Source organism: Lepisma saccharinum, chromosome 7 (assembly GCF_977018435.1).
Source record: "Lepisma saccharinum chromosome 7, izLepSacc3.1, whole genome shotgun sequence".
Taxonomy (NCBI): Eukaryota; Metazoa; Arthropoda; class Insecta; order Zygentoma; family Lepismatidae; genus Lepisma; species Lepisma saccharinum.
Window position 1 is genome coordinate 8712492 of NC_139235.1, and position 23416 is coordinate 8735907.

The 23416-nt window shown below is 37.2% G+C and overlaps 2 protein-coding genes across 2 annotated transcripts in view; one reads left to right on the plus strand and one right to left on the minus strand.

The window, feature by feature from the left end:
- The first annotated feature begins 352 nt into the window (after positions 1 to 352).
- On the plus strand, positions 353 to 17689 carry LOC145990127 (snRNA-activating protein complex subunit 3-like). Its single transcript, XM_083125785.1, has 8 exons — positions 353 to 708; positions 5775 to 5842; positions 7326 to 7453; positions 8409 to 8509; positions 9999 to 10149; positions 10810 to 11051; positions 13860 to 13967; positions 17266 to 17689. The coding sequence occupies exons 1-8, from the start codon at positions 476 to 478 to the stop codon at positions 17405 to 17407; spliced, it is 1173 nt and encodes a 390-aa protein (XP_082981911.1). The 5' UTR covers positions 353 to 475; the 3' UTR covers positions 17408 to 17689.
- Positions 17690 to 22863: 5174 nt separating this feature from the next.
- LOC145990128 (putative glutamate receptor) overlaps positions 22864 to 23416 on the minus strand; it is a 30766-nt gene continuing 30213 nt past the window's right edge. Inside the window, exon 7 of the mRNA XM_083125787.1 lies at positions 22864 to 23375. Coding sequence (XP_082981913.1) covers positions 22874 to 23375 — 502 coding nt within the window. The 3' untranslated portion in view covers positions 22864 to 22873. The remainder of the gene's footprint in view (positions 23376 to 23416) is intronic.

A 23416-nucleotide genomic window follows, 5' to 3' on the forward strand; every position in this document is an offset into this window, starting at 1 on the left:
GCGTATCACAGGCTGCACAGTACAGCTCATGGTACAGCTAATCTGTGGTACAGCGCCTGTACTGCACAGATTGTAATCAAAAGTAGCCAGAAACAAAACTGTATCCTTCCAGATTAACGAGCAATTCTCCACGTAAAGAAAATCACAAGCTCCACTGCATGTCTGATCTAATCTCCGTGGTGTGCTGGTTGAAATCTGCGCCAGTCCAATGAGTCCATTTCTTAGCTCAACATTCATCTTCATGTCGCGATTAACGTAACACATAAATTAAATAAGATAAATAGAAATACAACACATGCATGCACAATATAATGTAGATTTGCGCGTTAATAAAAGAGGGTGAAACGTTTATATAATCTGTGGTCACCTAAAACCAAAACAAAGCAAAGGGGGATATATGATCTGTGGCAAAGCAGCCAAAACACAATTTTAATACTTTCACTCGCCGAGTATGAAATACGAATAGTATTTTGAAATGGATACTATATATGGTTCGGAAGTGCGCCAGTGGGTTTCAGAAATCGTACCACTGAAAGAATACTTTGAGGAATTTGACAAAACCGTCACAAGTTTCTTGTACAGAGATCGTACCGAACCACCATCAGGATCAAAACCTCCAGCACCTAGACTGCAACAAGACAGGCTCAAGAAAATTCTAACTACTGCAATGGCAGAGGAAGAAGCGGAGGCCGTGATTAAATCATGCAAGTAAGGAGTTTGGTAACAGTATATTATAGGGAAAACACATTTCTTCAAATTTACAGGAGAAACTGCTTACGGAACAGAGTTTCTGTAGACTTTTGAAAGCTCGTGGAAGTGTTTCCTCCCTTCGTTCAACTTATTCGGCCTGTAAATCATGTATTTTTCGACATTAATGTTTCTCCGATGCACAAAAGCTCTTGCCTCCATTACGTTCGACTACGTGAACCAAATGTTCCGTGCGTTTAATGACTTAACCCCCAGTCAGTGTTTCCAAACTCGCGATTGTTTTGCCAGAACATGACAATTTTAATTATGTTTGCCTAACCTCACAGAACCTAACCTTGCATGCATGGGCTCGGGTACCCTTTTCTACACCCTCGATTTTTCGCACATTTCAAATATTCTCGTTACGAAAATTAGTTCTTCATAAGAAACGATGTTTCTAAATAGCGCGGAAAGTAATTTTTTTAGATCTACGTGCTAGGAAACTTACGTTTTTCAATATTTAGATTCCTTATGTAACGTCGAAACGGTTTTGCAGGGATATGATCATGGCGTCTCTTAGATTCATGTCACAGGCGCACGTCTGAACATTTTCTTTTTCTTCTTATCTTTGACTTGTGCAATGGGATAATTTGCAATTTTTTCTTGTTATGAATGACTTGTGCAATGGGATAATTTGCGATTTCAATATATTATTTATGTAATTTATTGGCGGATTGGATATTTGAGACATTGCAATTGTTTTGTGCGACTTTAGACATTGGAATTGATTTGTGTGACATTGAATTAATACAAAAGGACTAAATATGAGATTGACACACGTTCAACGGATGAAGGACGAACCATTGGCGCTAGCCCCACGAACCATTGGCGCTAGCCCCACGAACCATTGATGCTAGCCCCACGAACCATTGGCGCTAGGCCCACGAACCATTGGCGCTAGCCCCACGAACCATTGACGCTAGCCCCACGAACCATTGACGCTAGCCCCACGAACCATTGGCACTAGCCTCACGAACCATTGGCGCTAGCCCCACGAACCATTGGCGCTAGCCCCACGAACCATTGGCGCTAGGCCCACGAACCATTGACGCTAGCCCCACGAACCATTGACGCTAGCCCCACGAACCATTGACGCTAGCCCCACGAACCATTGGCGCTAGCCCCACGAACCATTGGCGCTAGCCCCATGAACCATTGGCGCTAGCCCCACGAACCTTTGGCGCTAGGCCCACGAACCATTGGCGCTAGGCCCACGAACCATTGGCGCTAGGCCCACGAACCATTGGCGCTAGCCTCATGAACCATTGGCGCTAGCCCCACGAACCATTGGCGCGTGGATAGGTTAGTTCAGTTAGGTTGAGATCGATAGTTAAAATTTGGTGTCGTGTTAGTATCACGATCTAGAAATTGGAAATAATTGCGAACCATTTCAAACGACAAAATTTCAACTTTAAACGGCTATACAGTCGTAAATACTTCTTTCGGCGCTCCAATTTTTTTTATTCACAAATAGGATCAAATAATGTTCATAATGAAAAAAAAAATATTTCAATATTCGAGGGTGTAGAATAGGGTACCCGACCCCATGCATGGTTTGTGGGGCTATTTATGAATGGTTTGTGTATTTATGATTGGTTTGTGGGGCTATCCATGCATGGTTTGAGGGCTATCCGTGAATGGTGTGTGTGGCTATCCATGCATGGTTCGTGGGGCTATCCGTGGATGGTGTGTGGGGCTACACATGCATGGTTAGTGGGGCTATTCGTGGCTAGAGTCTAGTTTACGTCCTTCTTGCCCACTCCTTCTTACCCGTTTACGTCTTTCTTGCGCACTCCTTCTTGCCCGTTGACAAAACCATGCCAGCAGACAGCCGGCATCCGTAGAGTAAGTAAGTTTTTCTTTTCACACTTTCTGTCACGAACCATTCACGGGAACGAGGTATGCCTACGAGGTTAGGTTAGGTTCCATTAGCACTCATTTCACCCCTAAATGTGTGCTTCATCATCGAAAAATTTCCTCAGTACTTTCAATTACACATATCCGGACAACATCGGTTTTTATCGATTTCCTCCTGCAGTTAATTTTTCCTCGCTTTGGGATTTACATTGTTGAATTCCTTATACAATAAGCTTTCCAACGATATATGACACGCATTCCTTAGGAAAAGGACGTAAAGTAGAGTCTTACCAAAATGACGAGTGAAATGTGTTTTCCCATACTGTTACCAGGAGTTTGTATACATATTGCGTCAGACCATTTGTCACAGGAATAGTTTATCTTTTAAAAATAAGGAGTGAATTTACAATACCGGAAGTATCTTCAATTGCTTTGAAATTCGGCATACTCACTAATTTTGGCCTCGTAATCACGAATCTGAGTTAAAATTTGGTTGTCACGTCTATAAATTGCGAAATTGATCGAAAAAAGTGGGTCCGTGAACTGAGTAAACACTCTTGATTTATGAAGAAAACTATTTTTTTGCAATGATTAGCACTTCAAAACTATGTTTATGATTACTCTTTAATTTTAACTGCCTAACCTAACCTAACCTTACCGTGAATGGTTCGTGGGGCAAACATGTTTTCCACCTTTATGCAAGATACCATTTTCTCACATGCAAATCAATGCTCTCACTTATTGCACAACACTTGAGCAACGTTGTTAACAAGACTCTTGTGTGGAAAGGAAGATATCTTTATATCGTTTCCATGTTAGTGTATGGAGAATCATACCGGTAATTGACAAGGTTATTTTGCAATTTTTAACTGCAGATTCGTGATTACAATGCCAAAATTAGTGAGTATGCCGAATTTGAAAGCAATTGGAGATACTTCTGGTATTGTAAATTCATACCAAAAATAAAAATACTTAGACATTGCTGAAGGACATATGTAGGAAGTGCCCCCTGCTTTGAGTATGTCATAATTGTGTGTGTATTAATGTCAAGTTGAAGTTGTGAACTGGCCCGCTGACTACTCTTTTGCACAGTTCCACCAGCACTGCACTAACGCTGACATCACAGCCAAGGTTATACCGTAAAGCTGTTAAAATGATGGTAGAATGTCCTCGCAACAGCCTCAAGAACAAATTGCCACCAGGCAGTTATTTCAGGTTTGCACATATTATTAGGGTTGTAGTTTTGTGACTGTGGGTGGAGGTTTAATCGGCAGATTTCGATGTTTTCCGTAATATAAAATTGTTCAAACGTGTGGAAAACACATATAACGGAGATATTTGATTCCAAAGTATGGCCCACGTAATTAAAAACCTGCCATTTCAGAGTATGCACGTCAAAACCAGTCCCAAGCCTAACCTAACCATGTAAAATTATAGATGCTGTTGTGGAATTTCGTGTTGGGTGCTATACTTACTTGCACGAAGCCTTCAGACTGTTCTGCTTCACGCTAAGGTAACAGACATACTTTTCTTCACAATAACACATTTCCGCAAGCTAAAAGATTAAAATTCCAATCTCCGCTAAACGTCTATAACTCATTCATTCCGTGATTTTTAATATTTGTACTTACCTATTCTGCGTTGCGAAAGATTGTTGAAGATGGGATTTTGCTTTTTAAACGAAAATATTACCTATTTTCGACATATCGAGTAATTATTGTTTGTTGTTTTTTCGCTTCGGTAAAATACAATATGACGGTGACAGGTTGACTAGCATTGTCGATGCAGTGTTTCCAACCATGTTGGCTGAAAACTACCTAGTACCATAAACCATGCACGGATAGCCCCAAAAACCATTCAATAACCCCACGAACCATGCACGGCAAGGTTAGGTTAGCTTAGGTAAGGCAAACATAGTTAAAATTGTTAGTTACAAAACCGTGTGGTTGGAAACACTAACCGGGGGTTACGTCATGAAACGCAAGGAACATCTGATTCACGTAGTGGAAGGTAATGGGGGCATGAGCTTTTGTGCATCAGAGAGACATTAACATCGAAAAATACATGATTTACCGGCCGGATAAATTGAACGAAGAGAGAAAACACTTCCACCACCTTCCTAAGTCTACAGAAACTCTGTTTCGTAAGTACTTTCTCCTGTAAAATTGAAGAAATACGTTTCACGGAGATAAGAATTTTACTGCTAAAAGTAACTGAAAAGCTTCATAAACAACATTAATCTTCATAAATCATGCAAGATATATCACTTTCTGGAGGGGATACAAAGGGCCAACTCTGTTCATTTGGTGAACAATTGTGTACTGTCAGTGCAAAGTTGATGGTTAGCTTCTATGAAAGCAACAGAACATAGAATCACATAGTGTATGTGATTACATGTTCATATTTGTAGTGAAATGTCAAGAGATAAACTTCCCACATGTCTTCCTCTGGAAACAATGAGTCAGGATTTACTGATCAACCATATTCATGCCAGATGAAGTTATGGATTTCTACTTTTAAGCCAATTTCTTAAAATGTTATGTGTATATGTTTGAGTCTTTTTAACATACTCTTTTTCTACATAATTTATCATCAATTACATTGAAACCTCAATATTATTATTTTTCAGGAGACCAAGGTGTAAAAACTTAAAATGCGGGAAAATGTAACACCGAGGAAAATTTTATACCATTTTGCTGTGATGCGACCATTAAGAATGAATGTATAATGCTGGAATGTAAAACCGAGGTTGCACTGTATCTTTTTTCAGTGTTATTCATTGTCAATATTTTTCAATTTTTGTGAAATTTTTATGAGAAAATAGTATGTTCTGAAAGGACATCTGATACCATGCAGGAGCACAGGTTCAATTTCCATGGCGGTTTATCTTAGGTGGGAACTTTTACATCAATGTGCCTGCATAACCTGCTCTGCGGCACATGCAGACTTTCATAAAAGGTAATGGAGGTCAACCATTAAGACTGCTGAAGATAAAGCTAGTCATCCAGACAATGGCCATTCCCACTGTATGTTGTACCCCCTCGAGAAGTATGTTGATTTTTTTATGTACACACATTGATGTACTAGTAAGTTAGTATAATAAGATATGGCAGCTTGAACTGTTTTTATAAATAATTCAGTTTTCAAATTTGTTTTCTCTGTTTTTCCAGCACAGATCAGTTGAAATTACCAGACGAGTTGACTGGTGTGGATGTTGACTATTTTATAAGAAGACCAGGTAAGTTAAAATGAAGGTATTGGTTTATTGTTAATTCAAGATAGATATGCAGTAATAGTAATTTATATATATATATATATATATATATATATGCTGTGATGATTTAGGAAGAGACCTGTGATTGTCCTGAGTGGATGCTCGATTGTAATTAACTTGACTGATGCATTTTACCTTTGACAGCACTGATGGACCCTATCTTGTTTCTATGGTCGTTGTTTGGTTTGTTTTGTTCGAGAGAAGTGTATTCCAAGTGTGGCCAGGGTAGACGCAATTATTCAGGCACCACCCCCTTTTTCTCAAGAGCCTTTTTCTTATTTTTCCACATATGAGCAAAGTCATGAATCCAACCAAGATAAAGCTACACATTTTGAAATGTGATATTGAAATGTGTAATTTATTACTTAATCTAAGATTAGATTAAAAGTAATTAATTCTTACTCTGTAGTGACCATTCTAAAGAAGGCTCATCTCAACTTATGGATGCCCAAGTAAAACGAAGACTTTTGTCAGCTTGAAAGGCAGAGCTTTGTGTTTGCTCTGGTAAGTGGCATTGTATGTAAGAAAGCATACATCGTATGCATAGCTGGTATGGTCTGACGGCGCAATGTATTGTTTACATGTGCAGAAGCACGTTCACAACATGGATTCGTCCAAATGGCCCCAGCGAGCAGTTATTCAATTTTGAAGGCAGAAGGTGTTTCGTGATCTGCTGTGGCATTTCCGCTGAGAAGTCTTCGACCATCCTCCCTACAGCCCCGATCTCTTACCCTGCGACTACCACATCTTCCGACCACTAAAAAAACATCTGAAGGGTCGTCGGTTCACCAACGATGCTGAGGTCTGTGACGCCGTTGAAGATTGGTTAACCACGGACGTTTGGTTTGATTTGCTGTTTTAAGTCCACCTTATGCACAATAAGGCTAATCGGGACTGGACCTACAGTTTAAAGTGGGATCCGAACCACTTGTGCCTCCACCGGGCATCGAAACCTGGGACCCCTTGATTACAAGGTAATGACGCTACCACTGCACCATGGGGAGGCCCTAAACCATGGACGTTCTTCGCTCAGGATATCCATACCCTTGTGACGCGCTGGGACACTTGCTTGAACAGACAAGGTGACTATGTGTAGAGGATGTCACTCATGGATCACTTTTACTTCCTCATGTATGTTCATATGTTCCAACCAATAGATAATTACAATTTTCAAGAAAGCAAATGGAAACTATTTAAAACATGTTGACATGCTATTGATTCAACAGGAATCAACCACCATTGATCAGCTATAAAGAGTCGCTACATGTTAAACTGTCTTGCAGAGGATCCAAGTTCGACTTGGAGAACTTAGCCGGCACTTGGGCTGGGAGACTGTCCTGCATGAGTTGTAATTTTCTGTTCGTTGCTAATCAAACAGATTCCATAACTTTTTGTGCACTTATGTATGCTACCTTTTCTTACATGTTTATATTTATTTCTTGTCCAGCACTTTTCGAACTGAGTAAGATACCACAAGAAGCTCTGGATAAATTGTCTACTTTGAGGCACCTAAAGGAGAGGAAGAACGCTGACCAACCACCAATTAATCTCAAATATAAAAACAGCATTTGGCTGGTAAGAGACATACTTGCAGTTAATAGAGAGTAAAATCCTACTTGATATTGCCAGGGTGTCACCAGTATGGAAAGTCAGGGAAATGAAATTGGTCATGAAAAATCAGGGAAATTTAAACAGGCATGCAATTGGTTGTAACTTTCATCGCGGAATGTTGACCTCATTACCAAACACACTTCACTTGGTGTTGCAGACCATTGAGAACATTATTTCCTCCCAAATGCTTTAATTTGGTACACACTCTCGTTCACATAAAGTGGCACATTTTATCAGTTTGATGCTTTGATTTCATTTATTTTACTTCGCTTCTTGTGCCACTTTTGGATAATTTGCGAAGATGGGGATGAGTGATGATATGATGAATAGACATCACAAACGTCCATGCCCAAGCCAGGATTCGAACCTTGGACCCCTGGCATTGCAGCGCAATGTGCTAACCACTCTGCCACGGGGGCCGGCTTTATAAGTTTGAACAGTTAATGTATGTACCTCTTTATGTGAACAGGAGTGTACATAAATCTGTAGTTTTATGTCACAAAGGGAAAACCAAAATTTAATCTGTCATTATATCTTTCAAACAAGTAAAAATCTCCTCTCAGCCAAGAAAATTTATATTAGATTCAATGCTAAAAGCAGTTGAACAAAGTAAAGTGCTCAGAAAGGGAAAATTAGAATTTAAGCTTATTTACAAAACTTCTCATCATTATGATTGAAAACATTCAAGAGGAAAGTCTCCTGAAATATCGACTTGTTTGGTCCAATATTTATTGTGTACCATCCAGATAGTGGGTAATAATTTCTAGATGGCCTTGTGCTTTGTTCATTACATGAATGATATAATTAAACAGTACTGTACTCGCTGAATGACATTTGTTGGTAACTGAACTACAGGGTTTTCATAGTTTAGCATTGAATTCTCAGATGTAACTTCAGTTATATCTATTTCTATTTTCAGGGTAAAAACAAACGCAGCGTTGTAAACTTGCGATCCCGAAAGGAATTTGTGATAACTGTTCGCGTGTATCAACCTTTTAAGCATGTGGTGGGAACCAAAGGGTAAGTATATGGATCATTTGCTATCGATATGAGGGGGAAAATTCTAACTCCAGTGAGCCGGCCCCTTTGGCAGAGTGGTTAGCACATCGTGATACGATGCCAGGGGACCTGGGTTCAAATCCTGGCCTGGGCAAGGATGTTTGTGAGTGTCCATTCATCATGTCATCACTCATCCCCATCTTTGCAAATTATCCAAAAGTGGCACAAAGGCAAAGTAAAATAAAGCAAATCAATCGATCCAATTCCAGTCATTTGATTTTTCCCAATTTTATGTTTTCATTCATAATATGATGCACCCAATAGACGATTGTGGACTGAAACTGCCAGGACAGATATTTTACATATATTTTGAGTTTTTGGACTTTTAACCACCGAGTTAAATCTTTAATTACCTACGTTTCGGAGGCTGATTCTGCCTCCGTCTTCAGGATAGTGTGTTTATCTAATAAATAGTTCACTCCCTGGACACACAACGTGTTTGGGGACAGTGTCTAGTATGGAGAATGCAAATTTCTTGTGTTGGGAGGATTTGTCTCAGTAGCCAAGGCTCCACCTTGTCTGGTGGTCACATCAAGACCTGTTTTTATATGTGAATTGCCAGAGAGGATTATGTTGAGGTGGCCCAAGCTCCACCTTGCCAGAAGGTTGATAGTGCTGGTAATCAACAAAAAGAAAAATTGTAATATTCCCCTTCAGTGTCACTTACCTGCAACTGTCAGACCGTGAATGGTTGTGGACATAAAGTGCCTGAAGACGGATGCAGAATCAGCTTCCAAAACATAGGTAATTAATGGTTTAACAGTGGTTAAAAGTCCAAAAACTCAAAAATGAATGAATCGCCACTGATCAGCTACAAAGAAGAATTTTACATATATGTATCTATGATTATTATCACATTAAAGTGATATTCCTTTGTATATGCTTGAGGGTGGGAGAGACTGAATGAATAAAACCTTGTTAATCCCGATAAGCCGGAATTCGGTTAATCCGGACAGGCAAAAGAAGAAAAAGCAGAATGCAAGGTTTTAAGTCCGTCGGGCACATCAACATAATATGGGTATCGTGCATGTACGTACTGCATTGTTGTATTGCTTTACATTTTACTGTACTGTATAGTGTATTTAGGCCTATGCCCTTTAAATACACCATAATAAAACGTGTTTTGTTGCTATCAACGGAGTTTTAATGCACTTTCTGCTGTACTTTTAGGTTATTTCAGTTAATCTGGACTTTCGTTAAACCAGTCAACTTATCCCCCCATTAATCCGGATTAAAGAGGTTTTACTGTACGATGAAGCGAAAGTGGTCCCATGCAGTAGTCTAATTTCTGCAGTTTTATTCTGAACAGTCTGGATAAAACTTGGAAAAGTCAGAATTGTGTTTTGCCAAAATGAAAGGAACCTTCCAAGTGTGAAAGTTATGATTGTAGTGTTATAATACATTTTCCACAAACACTGTATTTATTGCTGTTGATCATTTTTTTTTTTAGTGCAAGGCCCCCAAGGTGCAGCCAGGAGTTGATGTTCTTAGGTGACCAGTATCTCACTCTTCTCAGGGACACGATCGTGTGCTCCACGGATCTCAGTGTTCCAGGAGACTTCAGTGACAGACCTGATCAGAGTCAAGTCCTTAAAGCAAAGGTATGCTTTTATTGGTAACAACCATTATTATTGTTATTTCAAGACATTTCCTCATTTACCCTCTGTTTAATATTCAATAATTTCTCCCATTCATCTTTTTCTAACAAGAATTGCCAACCAGGTGTTCATGTACTTTTTTATGTTCAGGGGAATAGTATACTATTTTATCAGCAGAATTCAAGAAAAGTCGCTGGAATAAAAAGAACAGTTACTAACAATAAGGAATAAAAAAATTAAAATTGAATATAGTCTTAGATAAATTGTTCAAATTAATATTAAGAATTTACACTACAGCAAGAATTTCATTAATATTCTGCAATTTTTTGATAAAACTTATGTTAGTTTGTTTTAACAACCTAAAATTCTAATGCCTTCCCTCCCTGTTATCATGAATTAAAATTATGCAGTTGTAACATTTGCCCATTTTCAAATACGTATTACAGATAAATAGAAAGTGACAAGCAGGGTGCCATTATTAACAATGGAATCTCAATTTTACGTTCCAGGATTTTACATTTAAATTTTTTTCCACCTGGGTTCCGTGAAAAACATAAAAGAGGTTCCAATGTAACTACTATGAAAAGTCATATGTAATGCCGTGTATGCTTAATGTGCATTCCATTCCATATATTTTTTTAATCATAATTGTTTTCTTCCTAGGACATATACAAATCTGGTTTCATTTTCATCGAAAATACATTTTATAATGACATGCGAAATTCAACATGCAAGGACTACAGTGCTGTCATCAGGGACTGGGCTTCCTCCAGAGGCATTGAAGAACTGAAGTCTGCTCAGATGGAAAAGACAAAATTTAAAGATCTCAATATCAGGCTGGGATATCCATATGTGTATCAGCACCAGGGCAATTGTGAACACTTAATTGTGTTTGCTGATGCCAGGTAAATACAACAATTTTTTAGTGTATATCATTTATATGTACTGGCATACGCAAGGGAGCTGATGGGGCTACAGCCCTTTCCAAGATTTTGAGAAAATGAAAGTTTTCAAAAGAAGGCATTTATAAATTCTGAAAAGCCCAAGTGGTGAATGCAACACCTCCCTCAAAATGAAATTTTTTGTCCTTGAACAACTTTAAAATGAAAGTTAAAAAAATAATATTACAAAATATTTTACAGTGCATCCTGCCAACCACCCCCCTCCGAAAAGAAATCCTGTGTATGCTAGTGTTTATGAATTTAGAAATACACTATATGTCAAATTTCAGTAAATTTCCAACACTGCATGGTGTGCAAATAATCTGCAAGTATGTTTGGAATATATGGATACAGAAGTGCAAAGACAAAGAAAAGAAAAAAGTAAGAAAGATCGTCTTCCCCTGCACGTTTCAACATACCATTAAGGCACATGGTGACAGTCTCTACCAAGGAGATGTGGTCAGCACCCTGTTCCAGTCACCTCCCCTCCCCTGCATAAGGTTCTGATGTCTTTAAAAGCCTGGGTGAACTCCATAGCTGCGTTGACATGTTTGGGTAAATTCCAACCTCGCATTAGCTACTCCAGAGAGAAAGGAAATAAAATTTTATTCTTACATGTTCAACAATACTACTTCAGGATCCCTTTATTCTAAGATATTTTGATGTAGTACATTTATTGAAAATTATTCTCAGTGGATTATTACAATATATGTATATATATTTTTTCTTTCAAATATGTATGTTCATATAGCTGACAAATTGTAACCTCAAATTTTTAAACATATCTGTGGGGTTGGGGTTTGGGGTATGAAAAATATGGTAGCAAATTAATATATTAAAAGAAAGTACTCCCTTATCCACAAGACTTAGCCAGGGGCATGGTGCTGATCACATCACCCCCATCTTCAGCTGAGATCAAGAAAGTGTGGGGCTGTATGCCTTTATGGCATGGTGCAAAGCACAGGGGAGCATTTTTTTTTTTATTTGTGGAACACACTTTCAGTTATTTGTCTGCATTAATTAAAATTTGTTATTAAGTAGATACTACAGTCGGGACGTGCTAGCAACCGGCATGGAACCACCCGGTCTTGTAGAGATGCGCTGTTGCCGGATTGACCTACTTCAGGATTTTCGCGAGCCCACAGAAACACGTGTAGGATTAAACATCTGGTTAAACAGTCAACAACGGGACCCTTCCATTGTTCTCATTCCAACTCTGTTCAAATTTGAAGGAACAACGTTAACTACTTCTGTTCTTTCATTCATTTTTTATGTTTTTACATACAGGTAGCTCGAAGCATTAATAACACATGTACCAAATGTATCATTAATGTTACGAAAATCGAGCAATTGCCAAGCGTTTCGTTGTAATTTATTGAACTCTGTATTGCCAGAGCCTATATTCTCATGTAGCTTCCCAAATCATCTCACTTCACCCACCCACATATGCCTCCCGATGGTACAGTGGTAGGGTAAGCGTCGTCGCCTTGTAATCAACTAGTCCTGGGTTCGATACCCTGTCGAGGCACATAGTGGTTCGGATCTCACTTCCATCTGTAGGTCCATTCCAGATTAGCCATAGTGTGCATAAAGTGGACTTTTAAAACACCAATTCAATCAATCAATTCACACACAATTGATTTGTTCTTGATAATTTTTTCTCCGTAATACAGTAACTCAGTTCTGTGAAATTCTGTTTTAGAGGTGAATTTTTGTAGGTTCCGCAAAATATAATTTAAAAACTTGTTAACAAAACCAAGTTGTACGTAATTTGTTTATATGTAATTCGCCCTAATTTTCAAGAAATACATTTCATTTGTACGTTCTGAAGCTTCAACAATATAACAGAAGTATAAATTCCATGTTTTTATAAAACAAAGGGCGAGTTTCGTATACAAAAACAATAGGCGGGTATAGCTGCAGTCGGTATCGAGTTGCGAAAAAGACTAACGCCACGGCGTGACAAAGATGGCAAACAGAGGCAGCATGAAATCAAAGGAGAATGATTTGCCACAGTTGTTCATAACACAAGACACATTTTCTTTTGTTGGTAATTGTGATACGACACAACACAAGTAAAAAGATGCCGGTAGCTGCTGCTTGCAATGTACCATAATAAAAACACAACAAAGGTTCTTTCATTGAAGGTTTTCGGTTGCTGTGTAGAGCAGAAACAGAAAATGTTTCATGCTTGCCAGAAAGAAAAATTCACATGGGAAGTTAACGTTAACCTACAAGAAACTTCAGATTCAAACTTCTAGATTCGTTAATTTGTCACTTTACAGCGGAAATAACATATATTAGCATACTGATACGTACGTGCTTAATTTCGAGTGACGTTTTATTTTTTCCCGAGCTTGCCAACAGCTGATTAGCCTGCCCGCCTGTTTGTGCGAACTTGGCAACGCAGAAAACCCCCAGCCACATGGCAGCCAACGAGGAGACAGAATTTGGTCACGTTCTGCCATTTTGCATGCTGATTGCACACCACTTCTTATCGCGGCCCTACTGTAGTCTCATTATCCCATTTCCTCGTTTTTCAGTTGTGTTTTCTAGATAGAAGTCCCACTACTTTATACAAATGTCAGAATCAGGGCCCTGTTAGGAATTAGTTGGATTTCTACCCTAACCATTTAACTATCTGTGAACGTATATAATGTATAGGGTTTTATAATTTTAGGTACACTCTTGTTTATTATGTGTTCATAACTTACGTGCACATTTCCCTTTAATGAATGCTCTGACAAACTTTTTGATTTACTTCTTCTGCAGGTTGATTCATAAGTCGGACACTTTGTCAGCTGGAGAATATCCACTTGTTCGCAGTGTGGGCTCCAGAAACACAAAGTACTGCATGGTGTGTTCTCTCTACAATGCACGGTAAGTTGTGTTTATTCTCATCACCATTCAAACTATGCTAAAATATGGGAAAAGCTTTGCCTGTGAAAACACTAATAGATTCAGATCATGTAAATGTAGTACAGTAAAATTATACCCTGTCCCAGCTAACTGTGGAGCAAGGCTGCGCATAGCGTCAGAGAAGCGAGGGAAATTGAGTGGCCAGAGTGAAGCAGTACACGCTGCTGGGAAGGCAGTCGCTTTTCCCCACTCCACCCTATTCCGTTCATCTCACGTGTTCATTGGTGGAGCCGTCTCCCGTCACTCCTTGAGCATAGACTTGATTTCGTTTGCCTGCTCTACAGTTAGTTGGAACAGTGTATAGTTCATTTTTTGGCCAAGATTAAAAAAAAAACTAACTAACCAACTCTCTAGCCTTCTTAAACCCGAAGGTTCATGGCTGCAGCAACACAGGCCTTCCATCTGTCCCTATCTTGAGTAAGATCTATATACTCTTTTCCATCCCTACCGATTTCCTTTAGGTCTATCTCAACATTGTCCCTCCATCTTCGTCTTCCTACACGTCTCTTACCATCAGATTTCCCAACAAGAATCCTGTAAACTCCTCTTTCCTCTCCCATTCGTGCCACATGGCCTGCCCACCTAAGTCTTCTTGATTTAATCATTCTAATAATATCTGGACATGAATACAAATTATGTAGTTCTAAATTATGTAACCTTCTCCACTCACCTGTCTTCTCATCCCTTTTAGGTCCAAATATTTTTCTAAGGATCTTATTTTCAAATACTCTCAATTTATGTTCCTCTTTCAATGTAAGGGACCAAGTTTCACACCCATATAATACTACAGGCAAAATTACTGTTTTGTATATTTTAACTTTTAGTTTCTTAGATATTAAACCATAAGACAAAAGTTTATGAAGAGAAAAGTAACATGCATTTCCTGAATTAAGCCTACTTTTTATTTCATCTTTAATGTAATTTTCACATGTTAATATTACTCCTAAGTATTTGAATTTGGAAACTGGTTCAAACGAGTTGTTATCAATAATTAGATTTTGATTATTACCTAACACTTGGTTTCGGCCTGTTAGCATATATTTATAGTGGAACCACGAGCAAAACAACCTGCGCAGACCCGCGACTGCTGTGCACCGTACCCCCGCGAGTAGAGGTGGGGGAGAGTGCACCATGCTTCCTTATGACCGGAGGTGGAGGGAAGAAGGGAAAGCTGCGCGGGGACTTTTCGTCCCAAGCTTTTTTCCTTGTGGTCGATCTATAGTTTTCTCTTTGTTAACTTTCAAACCTATCTCTTTAGCAGTTTTGAAAAATATTTTAGCATTATTCTTGATTGTATTTATATCATCCCCTAATAAGTCTACATCATCTGTATATCGTAACAACTGAGTCACACCGTTTAATTCTAGTCCTTTGTTAGTTTCTTTTACCTTCCTAACAGCATATTCTAAGGCAAAATTAAAGAGCAATGGAGATAATGCATCTCCTTGTTTTAACCCATCATGAGTTGTAAATTTGTCACACACATTAATACCCACACGAATTTTACTTTCTGTTTCACTGGTGCATACTTTTATCATACTAACAAGCTTTTTAGGTATTCCAAACTCTACTAATATATTATGTAATTTATCTCTTTTGACCGAAAAAAAAACTAATCCAAAAGTCAAGAAAGCAATACAGAATAACCAGAATAGAATGTAACAACTTTATTCCTGCCAATGAATGTTCCAGGTTCAAGTTGTGTCCTTAGCATTTAAGTTGCTTTGAGGGAGACGCTTCATCAACATCATCTAACCATCATTCACCCTCATTATTATGATGAGCTAGAAGTGGCAGAAAAGCAATGCAAATCCAAAATACAACTTTGTCCCACTCAAACACAGGTTTCACTCCTCTATGGTCCTCCTGTGGACTGTCATAACTTTTTCTTCTGATATTAAGAGTTATTTTTTAAACAAGTAGTCTCTCTCTATCTCACACACACGTGTATGTACATACCAGATGCCCATAATTAATAAGTTGCCCTATTCAATGCCCACTGGAGCCTGTTCAAATCATCAGATTGCATTAAAACTTGGTAGAAATGCTATGGGGGCCATGGGGAAGCGAGTGCTGATTAAAAAAAAATAGTTCAAATTTACACCACCAGGTGCAAATGCAGTGCTGGAGTAACAGCAACCAGAAATCAGATATACAGAACTTTGTTTTAGTGTATGTCAGTACAGAAGTTTTCCAATATGTGCGCCGTCAATGTGAATGAGCCTTTGAAAGTGTAAGACAGCGTGATCAATGATTCATCAGCAGGATGTTGTTCACTATGCAACAGATTTCAGTGCCATAATTCCACCTGGTGTTAAAAATGTGGACTATTTTTTTTTCATCAGCATTCGCTTCCCCATGGTCTCTATAGCCTCTATACCACGTTTCACTGCAATCAGTTGCTTCGAATGGGCTCCAGATGTCTCTGAATACTGCAACTTTAATTATGTCTATCTGTTACGTATTTACTGTAGTACACAATCACATATTCACAAATACAAGATAAAGTCTTCACCAGTAAATAACGTAACGCTGCTTACTACCATCTCCATTAGGGAAACTTTTATCAAATGTTATTAAATTCTACTATTACGACACACCTTGGACAGTGTAAGCCAACAATCAAATTGGGCTAGAGTTGGCACACTTTATTACGAAGTTTGGATTCACAAAAGAGAGAGAAAATTATATGTGTGAGATGAGATATTAACCCATGGTAGCACTGTACAGGAATAAAAACTTGCATCACCAAGTTACGTATTTTTGCAAACCACATGTGTCTAGCTAGCTCTTATAATTTTCATGCTGTAAACTTTCTTTATCAGGAAAATACTTTTATGACCATGCTAAATAATCTGGGAATATTTCATAATCTTTTGTTTTATTGTTTTGGACTCCCGTGTAGCCAAGTGGTTAGCTTTCTCACCTTTGGTGCAAGCGGTCCCGGGTTCAATTCCCACTGGGTGCCCCCAAAATTTCGGCATTGACTCAGCATTGTGAGGACAATCGGGAAGCTAAAGTAGCGGGCTCCGTCACGAAAGCCAGGAAACAGTGGCGATGGGATCCAATGTTCTGACCACGCATCACCCAATGATGCAGGCAGGCCCTGGTCCTTCAAGGGTTGTTGCACCACAGAGTTTAGTTCAGTTTGCTTTATTGTAGGCTGAAAAGTAAAATGCATTAAGGTGGAATATATAAAATTAGAGTCCTCTGTAATAAACTGTCTTTTAAAATGGATTCATCACTAAAATTTTTACAGGTGGGTAACGCGAGGAAATGAACGGACTCCCTCCGACCCTTGCTACTTCTGTGATACCTGTTTCAAAGGATACAACTACGTTGGAGGCAAGAAAGTGGGCCAGTTTAAAGCCCACCCATTCTATGACAGAACCGTGCTCTGAAAAAGTAAGGTCTTGTTCCGGTTGTCCATTCAATCTACAACCATATTTTACATACGTGCTACCTTCAGAGTATTTGTGATGATGTGTGTTATTGCTTATGTATAGAACCTTCCATTTACATGTATCATTTGAAGTGCTTAATGATAGTTCAGTTTTAACACTTTGGGGAAATCATGAAAAACATTTTACAGGATTTGTATGTAATAAAAAAATTCAAGAATGTTCATTCTTTGATTATAGAAACTATATTATTAAATTTTATTTTTTCTAAATAAAAATATAAATTGTCAATTGATTCAATGTTGAATTTACATATTTCATCAGATTCTTTCTAATGAAATATGTAAATTCAACATTGAATAAATTGACAATTTATATTTTTATTCAGAAAAATATGAAATTGAATAATATGTTCAATTATGTAAATTCTTCCATGCAACTTCAAAAATATAGTATATCCTGTATATTTAATCCTTCAATACATAACCATGCGTACATGCGAATTTTGATTTGAGATAAATAGCATTTATTGTATATTCTGATATTCTATATTCAGGAATAAATAAATAGGACAAACAATCTAATGTTACGTGACAGATTGGGCTGCTGTTTGTAACTTCAAATAATGGAATAAGTAATAATACAAATACAATAAAATTCTAGGTACTTTAGTATGAAAAATAATTTTCAATATATTGGAAACTGGTCAATTTATTGATTTTTTTCAATGGTTTTACGTAAGTTTGCGTTATTCATTATGTGTTTGCAGAGCACTAATATATATATATATGTAAGAGTGGTTATAATAATTTGATTTCAAGAAAAAATCAGCAAATTTTGGGATAAATCTCTTTATCTTTACTGTGATATTATTCTTTTATCTTCAGTTCTCTGCATATTTAATAAACTTGTAAAAAATAATTTTGTAATATTTTTTTTTATTTTCATTGAAATCTCAGAATTGTTTCCTAAATATAAGATTCTGTTAATAACTATAATTTATGCCTTGATTTTTTTTTATTGTATCATTTGTTTAAAAATTATTATTACTTCATTTTCTTTAAATGAGAAGATTCTGACTTGTGTAGGAAACAGTTTCCAATTAAGATATTAATTGTTCCTTTTTCTCTGAGTTACATTCTAGAGTCATTTTCAGTTGTTGAATATTAATAATTTTTTGTGTAATAACACACAAATATTATGTACATTTGTTATTTAACATGGTTAAAAAAGCAGATTCTCCTAGACATGTAAGGATAGAAAATCATGAGGTCAATAAATAAAAAGGACTAAGATTTGGAATGTCACATGACAGATTTGGCTGCAGTTTATGACTTCAATTAATTGGGCTGTTCAGGCAAAGCTATAAAGATATGAGAAAGTTCTGTCAGTTTCTGATGATGCCAGATGACACATGCTCAGGACATTATGAGCCACAACTTCCATGTTGACTTTATCTTCTACTTTAGTTGCACAATGTACTTTGAATCGAAATAATAGAGCTTTAGAACATGAAGCAGAAATACAGTATCTTGTAATACACATTATTTTGGATCAAATTGCAAGATTATGTTCATTTGATGTAACATCTAAAATGATCCTATGTTTCAAATGAAATTTACAATTATTTTATTTTAGTCTCTTTTGATCTTTTTGTTATATTTTACAGTAACTAGTAATTTTTCCTCAAGAAATGAATTCTTCTGTAAATTTGAACAAATTACAAGATTGTGTTTATTTAATTTAATATATTTTCTAAAATCATCGTATGTTTCAAATAAAGTTCCTGATTATGTTCTTTTGACTTACTTTGATCAAATGAATTAAACAGGTTCAGTTCAATGCATTTATTATTGTTATAATATTTTAGTGTTTTAAAAATACTTTTCAAAGAAGCTTAGATTATATGTCAAGTTCTTGTAACAAACAGGCAAGTAATAACCATGCCTGTTAAGAAAAAAATAATTAATATTTCTTGAACATTGTTTTTAATATTATTTCTGCACGTATTTAGTTACAGTATTGTGGGTCACATATCAGACAGTTCCTATGTAACTTATTAATGCTTGTTTTCATGTGCAAGATGTTTTTTTTTTCAGTTCTTATCAGTTAGTGTACATTATTAGTCAAATTTGCCTGCAATATTAAGAACATTTGTCATCTTATGCTTAAAAATTAATTGTTTGTTACAATGAATTGCAAGGTTTTGATAATAAAATAAACTTTCAAAACGTGCCTGTGATTATTCATTTTGACTTGTTTTCATCTTTGAAGTTTAATGTTTAATACATTCCCAAGTTATACAGAATCGGTTGTGTGCCAAATGTCTTTCCCAGTTTCAGGCAAAATATTTTAATGTCCTTCAAGAAAGTACATAACTGTGTGATCAATCTACAGTGAAACTTTGATTGTACGTTTTTCAGGGGACCAAGCTGAAAAACTTAAAATTCTGGAAAATGTAAAATTGAGGAAAATTTTATAACATTTTTCTACATTGGGACCATCAAGATTGAATGTATAATGCAGGAAAATGTAAAATCGGTGTTCCACTGTAGTATTTGTTTAAGATAATGAAGTTAAATTTATATGAAATAAATTATAATATTATGGGCCATGTGTTAAAATATATACATACATAGCACATATTATTTCTTTCAGAGCATTTCAACTGCATTAGTCATCGCTGGTTGATGTAACTAATAAATATTCAATGAAATTGATATGCAAATAAGTATTTTTCACAAAAGACACACAGAATATTATATATTTGTGTGAGAAGAGATATGAACCATTTTTGCACTATGAATTTAAATATACTGTTGAATTAGCTTTTTTTTTTCGTGTTTTTGTTTTTTAGTTGTATTTTAACCTTTTGCCGTCCAAGCGTCTCGAACGAGATACCCAAATGTAACCGTCACTGTCCCAAGCGTCTCGATCGAGATGCTGTGTCAAGGTCGTAGTTTTTACGTTATAACCTTTCTATTTTTGGCTAGAATTTCGATTTTTTTTTATATTGTTCCTAACACAAGTATTTAACAGAAATGTTTTTTTGCATTTTTTTTGTCTTCATGAAAATGGGGGGGGGAAGGGACTTCTCTTTTGCGTCTCTTTTCAAGGTCAAGTCAAGGCTGCAGTTTATGACTTCAATTAATTGGGCTGTTCAGGCAAAGCTATAAAGATATGAGAAAATTCTGTCAGTTTCTGATGATGCCAGATGACACATGCTCAGGACATTATGAGCCACAACTTCCATGTTGACTTTATCTTCTACTTTAGTTGCACAATGTACTTTGAATCGAAATAATAGAGCTTTAGAACATGAAGCAGAAATACAGTATCTTGTAATACACTTTCTGCAACATAAACGACATAAAATAGAATGAATTGTGATTTTGCACTGATATACAGATGGTTCGGACACATGAAGTGGATGGATGCAGAAACACTACCAGTAAGAGCTTACAATGCACAAGGCCAAGGGGGAGACCAAGATGTTGGTGGAAAGAGCCGATAGTGGAGTGTGTTAGAAGAAGAGTACAAGATTGGAACACCGTGGAAAGAGAGGAGTGGTGGAAGACCAGGAGAGACTTGACTTGGCTTCTATGCCGACCCAGCCAGAGGTAGGAAACGGCCGAAGGATGATGATTAGAGCCCGGAAGTTCAGGCATTTATTTTCGTTAAAATAGGCAGGCAAAAAGGCATTTATAATGTGGAAAATAAGCACTAAAAATGAATAAAAAGGCAAAATAAACCGAAAAAAGGCACATTTGGAAGTCGCTTACTTTTATCTATAATTTCTGGCAAAATGTTAAAATCTACATTGGGAAGAGCATTTCAATTTTCTCCGTCTTGATTGCACATAACTACAAGGTGTTTTTTTAAGTTCTCAACATTCATTGATAGTCGTCTGTCAGAGAGAATGTTTTTCATAATAGAAAATGATCTTTCTTCTTCGACAGAAGTTACTGGAGCATACATAAAACAAGCTAATGTAGCTGGACTCATTTTGGTAACAGCATTTTCACCTTTTAGAATATCACAAATTGTTTTCAATTGTTTCAAGACCTCATTTGCACTCACTACCCGTTTGCACTTTTCCGCAACAGCTGACCCCTTTTCTCCTGGCACTTCCATCATATGCTGCATAGATTCCTCGTAGATTTTCATGGATGCTATAATTGTAATTGTCTCTGGCAATGCACCATAATGTGCAAAAATAAACTTGAATAGCACAGGAGTTTTTCCATTTCAAGAATTGAAGCTGCTTCATTTTCTGGAAGAGCATCTATCACCTCACTGATTTTTTGAAGGTTGTTAGCATAATATATAGCTGCTGATATCCAGGTTTCCCATCTGGTCAAGACTGGTTGCGGAGGTAAACTAAGCAAAGAAGCAACTTCCTTAAATTTTCGGGTTCGAGAGGGAGATTTCAGAAATATTTTATTTGTGTTCGAAATCAACCTGTCCACTTCAGCAGTCAATCATGCACAAGGAAATGTTAACCGAAAGGCAATATCCTAACTGAGCATGAAATACATTTTTCTCACACTTTTCTCCTTCAGCAATGTTGAAACATGCGTGAGTTCAATATTACTTAAATAAGGCGAAAATTATTCACATAATAAACGGAAGAAAAATAAATGCCAGCAACGTATTTTGGGAGAAAAATAATTTATATACACATTTTTATTAAAAAAATGGTCAAATTTCATTGAAAAAGGAAAAAAAGGCATTATAATTAAAAATAGGCAGCGGGGTCCCAAATAGGCAAAATAGGCAAAATGAAAAGGCTTCTAAAACATTCGAAACAACATAAGAAACGTATATCCGGAAAAATTTTATCAATATATGCAGTAGATAAAAAGAGGCATTTTGCCAAACGTCCGGGCTCTAATGATGATACAGATTGAATACATTAGCTACATAAAACTTACCAACATTCTAACATAAGTATTCTTACCTTTTGTTGAATGCAGTCTCCCAGCGATCTTCGTGGACGAAACAGTCACATCTTGCAGACAGAGATAAACACGTCCAAAACTAAATCTCGAACTTGCATGTATGAAAATGAATATGCTGTGTCGCAACATGCTCGTGTAAAGTGGAACATGCTGGAAACTCCAAAATGAGCCGACACCTGCCTCGCTTCCCCTAGAAGTAAACCTACATGGGTCCAGGAAACGGTTCCTACGGCTAACCAAATCGAGCAACCGCCAACATTGCTAGCTTTGAAAAGTTGCTCAGGTTGCTGCTCTCAAATCATATAGACTTGTTAAGTTGCAGGATTCCCTACACACTCACAAATACTATATTTAAAAACCACTACTACATATTAATACAACTTAACATGACACACAAACTATACATGTATTAATGAATATTATTAATATATTGAAAACAATATACATAATTATATATATATAATATATACACACACATCAAATTTGGTCCCCAAAACACATCAGCCTAGCTACTATATCCTTGCCGGTTTGAAATACCAATGTGTCCCTGCCTTGTATGTGCAGCTTGCAATGGCCTTGTTGGTTCTTCTTCAGACACTACAAAAAGAGGAGGCTTATGTTCCTGCTGCTTAACTTTGGCTTTGGTTCTTCGCACACGCTGTTTGCTCAATGAAGAGTCTTGTACACCAGTTGAGAATTCAGTGGGGAAAACCACCGAAGCATGCTGACGTAGAAATGCAGAGTCAACACATTGCGAGCGTCTCGTCAACAGAGACAGCTTGCCCCGGCCCTTGGACCTTTGGCACAGGATCCCAACCCCAAACTCCATGGATAAGAAGATCGTGGCCGTTATGATGGCCGCTCCATACAGTAGATAGAGGTAGGACACGCGTTTCAGATCCACCCCTGACACAGTTGCATCCTCGCAGATATCCTTGTCATTCAGCTTCTGGAAATATTTCTTCCTCAGTCGCATCAGAAGGCCTACTTCCTCGAACTTCTTCAGGCTAGGGAAAAAGGGGTGATGAATTAGTTAACTCAAATGCAG

Coding starts and splice junctions, on each gene's coding strand:
- LOC145990127 (XM_083125785.1), top strand. CDS start 476: ATGGATACTATATATGGTTCGGAAGTGCGCCAGTGGGTTTCAGAAATC. Junction 7,454..8,408: donor ATAAAAACAGCATTTGGCTG/GTAAGAGACATA, acceptor TTCTATTTTCAG/GGTAAAAACAAACGCAGCGT. Junction 13,968..17,265: donor TGTTCTCTCTACAATGCACG/GTAAGTTGTGTT, acceptor AAATTTTTACAG/GTGGGTAACGCGAGGAAATG.